The 6,441-nt window shown below is 38.7% G+C and overlaps 1 protein-coding gene across 5 annotated transcripts in view; it reads right to left on the bottom strand.

The window, feature by feature from the left end:
• Positions 1-380: 380 nt before the first annotated feature.
• The window catches only part of ELAVL4 (ELAV like RNA binding protein 4), a 224,134-nt gene continuing 218,073 nt past the window's right edge, over positions 381-6,441 (bottom strand). For all 5 annotated transcript variants that reach the window (XM_060231795.1, XM_060231794.1, XM_060231796.1 and 2 more), the window contains one exon: positions 381-2,942. In XM_060231795.1, the coding sequence (XP_060087778.1) occupies positions 2,615-2,942 (328 nt within the window). In that variant the 3' untranslated portion in view covers positions 381-2,614. The remainder of the gene's footprint in view (positions 2,943-6,441) is intronic.

The following is a 6,441-nucleotide window of genomic DNA, read 5'->3' as shown; positions in this document are numbered from 1 at the left end:
TTTAGGATTAGCCTCTTGGCCAGGGTTATAGAGGGGGAAAAATGTATATGTACTGCTAGCTGCATAAATGGAGAAACTGGGATTAAACAGTACCTGAATTAAAAACAAGATTACAAAATTAGAGAGTATTTAACCGCATGATGTAGCTGCTTTTAGGAAGACATCTGAACACATTTAAAAATATGGCAAGTCCATAGCCATTCTACACACTTTCATTTATTGTCTGGACAATTTAAATACAAATAGTTCAAACACAATGAAGTTATGAAAAAATTTACAATACTTTCCCTCAGAAATCATCTAAACTAGCAAGTTAAACATGAAGTCATGCATTGTAACTAAAATATACAACTGCCCAGTGCTAAGAAAGATTTTTTAAAAAAATTTCAGATAGTCAAAGGTATTGTAGAGAAAAGCTTCTGACATGCTTTCCCCACTAATGCTTAGAAATTGCATCAAAACTTGCCCAGCCAACTGTGCTCATTCACAGTTGCTGTAGAAAGGTTTTCCCCAAACACTGAATGAGGCTATTCTCTTTCTTGCTTGAAACTAATGTAAAATGTAAATGAACAGATGATGCAGCCTTTGATTTTAAATCACTGATATACTACAGAATGTTTTCCTCTTTAGTGTGAAAAAACAGTACTTGGTTTACATGCAGTCAGTAGGTATAGCATGAGGGAAAAAATGCACAAAATAAGCACAGATTATAAAGAACCATAATGTTTTATTACCATTAGGACTAAACTGGTATTGAAAAGATTTTATATAACAAGACAAGAAAAGCAATAGCAAATTTAACTATCAACTAGATTATGCATAGCGAGTAACTGTTTCTAGTACTCAGGGAAGAGCATGACCTTTTTTGTTTTAAATATATTACCATACAAAGCACAAACATACAAAAAGGATCAGTGCACTGAATATGGGAGAGCACTCTCTCAGTCATTTTGTTCCCTTAGCTCTGTTTCCCCCCATCTGAATTACATTAAAATAAAAGATCCAGTTGTTGTTTTTCTGCTGTGCAGTAAGAAAAAAATATTCACAACAAACATGACAATATATTAAACGATATTTCTACACAAGTTACCTTGATACCTTTTGCCACTCAAGTATCATAAGAAAACATTTTAAGACATATACAAACAAAACTAGCAGTGTTACAACTTAGAATAAGTTGACCAAAAAGGAAAAAAACTTTATATATATATATATATATATTTATATATATATATATTTATATTATATATACACATACACACACAACAAAATGACACAATAAGATGCTTCTTCCCATTGTTTAAGTAAACAAATAATTAGACTAGCCAAACTAGCAATATTTGATTTTGGCATATGCGTCACATCAGCATTAAATAAATAAGTGTTTCAAGCAACATAAAAAGTGTTTCAAAATGTGCCAACATAGCCCAATTTATATCAGGACGGGCTAGAAAGTGAATCTGAAAATTCTTAACAAATTTAAAGCAAGTATACTTTTCTGTCTAAACATTTTACATTTAACTATGATACTAAGATATGTAAATAATTTTGTAGCACCTACTGCTTGAACAAAGGAAGTTTTTGATTAAAATTAATTTTTTCCAAAACTTTTGTTCTGCTGATATCCCATACTGATGACTTAAAGAAAATCCATCCTGTAACTCATCTCCTTGCTTTTGGGTTTTGACTGTGGGTAACTGTGTGCCTGGGAAGAACACTCTCCCATTCTATATTTAATATTTTTATTACATGCTATGAAAAGATACGAAGATCATCTGTTTGTAACCCATCCTTCAAAAAACAATCTACTTAATTCCAGTTTAAAACACACATCTTGATCTCTAAAAAGTTACCAGTGCAGTATGAACATGACAAAGTTGTCAATTTCCCCCTAAATTAGCCAGTCAAAATATGTTTTCTCAAATCCAGATTCTCTTGTAAAAATTCTTTATATTTTATAAAAATAGATTTTTCTTGAAACCCATTTTCAGCAAAGAGACCACCTCTTTGGCAACATTGTTAATGTTATTTAAACTGTTTTGTCATCAGGTATCCCCCCTTTTACCCTATCCCTAACAGAAGACTGTTGAGTTCACATGTTATTTTTAAAAAAGGGAAAAAAATAAAAAAATTGCAAAATTATGCTTTTTGTTTTGCAGTTTTTATTGTTCCTCTTTAATTTAGGCTGGGGGTTAACCAATCTGATTAGATTTTTGAAAAAAAGAGCAAAATATGCTGATCTCATTAGTTTGTAAAAATGGTTTTAGGTCTTCATTATTTTTCCAAATGAGTGAATGGTCATCTTAAAAAGACCCACCTTCAAGGAAGGTAGTAAAACTAGCTGGCCGGGTAAAAATCCCTGCACATTGTTATCTATGTATATTATATTCAACAACGACAGCTATGAAAGAACATTCAATGCATCAAAGTTTTTTTTTCTAAGCATTATAAAACCCTCTCCTGTTCACAGGATATCCAATGTTTTTAATACTTAGGCAACACTGGCTTCTAAAAGTCCATGTTTGAGTATAAGCCTTCAATAGTTTTGTTCTGTTCGTATATATATATTTATATATATTTATATTTATAATAATTATTATTTAGAATATGAAATTCAGGATTTATGGGTTTTGTTGGTTTTAAAGGAAACTTGCAATACTCTGTCTCCTAAGCGGTATCCATTAAGGCTGGCAATTGCCATGGCGGCTTCATCGTAGTTGGTCATGGTGACAAAGCCAAATCCCTTGCACTTGTTGGTGTTGAAATCACGGATCACCTTGACATTATTGACTGCTCCAAAGGGGCCAAACAGCTGCCACAGCACACTTTCATCTGAATCAGGTGATAAGTTGTAGACAAAGATGCACCATCCAGTTCCAGTATGGCCAGGAATATTCATTCCCACAAGGCTGGTCATCCCATCAATTGTGATTGGGGAAAACCTATCAGGTTAACAAAGGAAGGAAAAAGAAGGGGAAAAGAGGAGTAATATATAAACAACAATTTTCTAATACAATTTACATAATAAAACTCAGATAAAAATCCAGATTGTACATACTCTTCTGTGAATGCTCATCCTATTACAACTTCAGTTATATAACTATTACTAAGTACCCCAGAAGTCACAACTGCTATTCTTAAAACCACTGGAGTTGGATGTCTCAACACTGGCCCTGGAGAACCTAGTCAAACTTCAGTGCACTTTGTAGTCAAAGGAACATTCCTTTGTGCTGAAATCTAGTAGTGTTTTCATCTGATTAGGCTGCAGTTTTCTACCAATGATAACATCCATTGTCTGCAAACCTTTAAGTGGTGCACTAAAAATTACCAGATTACTTTATATTTGTTTCTTCATTAAGAAAATGTATTAAAAATGTGAGCAAAATGGCACAAAAGGAATATTTGTGAGAGTGTGCACATATTTGCATATACCACCTATCCAGAAAATAATATGATAGATTACAATTTCTATCCAGTCAAAAGTGTGATGTGAGATATTACTGTACAAGCAGGGGACATGCAAAGACTTGCAGGGGCATCTCAACTTCCTCTGTAACTCCTTCCCCCACTATTTCCTCTTTCCCTTCCCTGGCAACTCCACAGTCTCTCCCCCTTTCCTGCTTCCTTTTCTTCTGACTCACCAGCCAGCCTACCTTTATCAGCTCCCATCTTCAGCTTTCCCTAATTCCCTCCCCCTAGCAGCTTCTCCCTAGGAGAAATCTGGGTGAATTTCACAAAGGCTGCCAGTGCTGGCTAGGCCCAGCTGTGAAGTGGCTACTGAGCCAGTCTCCAGTTGCATGATGGCTGCTGGGCTAGGTGGTGTTGCCAATTAGTCTCCAGTGGTCTTCACTGATCCTGTTCCTGGTGAGTGCTTGTCCATCCAACACACAAGAAGGACATAGGAGCATATCTTTTCCAGAGCTGTTTTATCCTCCAAGTACACTCCCCTCCATGGCTTTGCTTTACAAAAATCAATGGTTGAAAGGCTCAGCAAGCAATATAGTTGTGGCTGCCTAGCAGTGGACATTCTTTTCTTACAGCTGTTGTTTCTATAATTTGGGGGAGTTTTAATCAGATTTGGAGGGGGGGGTAAGATTTTTCTATGAACTTGGCACTTTATTTAGTTTTATAAAGAAGTCTCTCAATAGCTCCATTTTGTGGATCTGTTAATATACGTTCTATGGCACAGTTCAGATTTAGATACATGGAAGTGGAGGGATCTGCAAGTATTTTAAGGGGGCATCTCATTCCTGCCTCCCCCCTTTTCCTTCCTTAAAAGTCTCATAGCCTCTCCTATTTTCCTGCTTTCATTTCTCATTCCCACTCATCAGCCAACCTACCTTTATGTATCCCTCTGTCTTCAGCTTTCCCTCCTTCCCTCCCCATTAGTCTCTATTTGAGAAAACTATGGCTCAGTTGTGCTGTGCCAGCTACTGGGCTGGGTCTAGTAGTGCAGTGCTGGCTGCTAGGTCCAGTTGCATGGTGGGGAACCTGCAAAGACTTGCAGGGGGCACCTCATTTTCCCTCATATCCCCCTAACCACACTATTTCTTCTTTCCCTCCTCCAGGAAATCTTTCCCTGTTTCTTTTTCTCCTTACCACCTTTTATCTGCCCCCATCTTCAACTACATTTTAATTCATTTCATGTATACCCCATCTTCCCCCAAAATGGAGACCCAAAGCAGCTAGCTCCTCCATTTCATCCTCACAGCAACCCTGTGAGGTAAGTTTGGTTGAGAATGTGTAACTGGCCCAAAGTCAACCAATGAACTTCCATAGCAGACTGGTGATCTGAATCTGGGTCCCCAGATCCTTGTCTGAACTCTAATTACTACACTACAATGGTTTTCATGGACTGCTGAACAGTAGCACACGGACAGTCCTGGGTAAGCCATGCAAGTTGTATGGTATCAAATCACCTGGTGTTTGCTGCTAGGCCTGGCCCCAAAACAGCTTTGGAAAGAACCCTCCCCCTCCCTCCTACTGGCAGAAACCAAGATTGTAGTTGCCTAGCAATTCCCACAATGGCAACTGTAGAGGGCATTCATTTCTTAAAGATACAGGTGCTGCTTCTATTATTTTGAGTGGTTTAACACATCAATGTGGGTTACAAAAGAAGGGCATAACAAATGTTCCATATTTGTAGTTGGTTTCACCTCAGAGCCTTCTTCCAGCTCCACAAGAATGAAATCATTGGACCTGTCTTATCAAGATGAATGATGTCTGATCTCCACCCCCTCCAGCTCCACACACACTTTTTTCCCTTTCTGGAATTTATCCCTCCAGGTTTTACTTTCTCCTTCACCTTCTCCATTGGCATCTGATTTGCTCTTGATTAGGTATATAAGAGGAGTATAATTTGAGTAAAAGTAATCATAATTGTTTTCTAGTCGGTATCCTAATTAGGATAATAAAATTACTTTCTTGTTAAGCTCTTGCCCTTCCTTCCATCTCCCCTAGCCTCGGGAAATTTATTTTGCCAGATGGGAACTGTGCATAAACAGGCTTAAATTATCCCTTCTTAGGGTTTGTAGAATCTTTCGGGCTCAAGTGCCGTGTTCTACTGGAGAAAGTTTTTCTTCCAGATGTTTCGTTCTCGGCTGCGGAGAACATCCTCAGTGGCGTTGCAGCCGGAGCAGGCGCTCTGACCTTCTTGGCTGCTGTGCATTGAGTGGGGCCAGGGCTGCTGGAGAGCTGCTATTTCTAGGCTGGAGGGGGTGTGGTGAAAGGGCAATAGGTTTGTGGATGTGCCCATTGTTTGGTGGGGCTTCCTGGAAGGGTAGTGATAAGGAAACTGGCTGTTGAATGTGACCATTGTTCTGTGTTAATTGCTGGGAGGGTTGGAAGGGGTGTGAAGATAAGGAAGATGGTTGTTGACTGTGCTGATTGTTCTGTGGAATGTACTGGTTGTTCTGTGAATTTCTGCAATTTATAGTCTATAGGGTGTTTTGCAGAGCTGGATACCAAGATTGGTGGATGGAAATGCCTTCTTCCTTTCTGTTGAAGTTGTGCTGGTGTTTGTAAATCTCAATAGCTTCTCTGTTCAGGCGGGTATGATAATGTGAGGCCGTAGAAAGGACTTTAGTTCTTTCAAAGTGGATGACATGGTCTCCTTCTTGAAGTGCATGTTCAGCTACAGCTGATTTTTCTGGCTGAAACAAGCGACAGTGTCGCGGGTGTTGATACTGCGTTGGGTAGTGCCAATGTAGACTGCACCACAGGAGCAGGGTATTTTGTAGACTCCAGGGGTTGAAAGTGGATCTCTCATATCTTTAACCGAGCGCAGCATGTGGCGGATCTGTTGTGTGGGTTTGAAGATTGTGTCAACATTGTGGCATTTGAGAATTTTGCCAATGCAGTCGGTGACAGATTTTATGTAGGGCAGGAAGGCTGTACCTACATTTGTGTGTGGCTCAGGATTTGGTGTGGATGGTCTCTTGG

This window comes from Heteronotia binoei, chromosome 2 (genome assembly GCF_032191835.1).
Source record: "Heteronotia binoei isolate CCM8104 ecotype False Entrance Well chromosome 2, APGP_CSIRO_Hbin_v1, whole genome shotgun sequence".
Taxonomy (NCBI): domain Eukaryota; kingdom Metazoa; phylum Chordata; class Lepidosauria; order Squamata; family Gekkonidae; genus Heteronotia; species Heteronotia binoei.
This window is presented reverse-complemented; position numbering and strand designations above follow the sequence as displayed.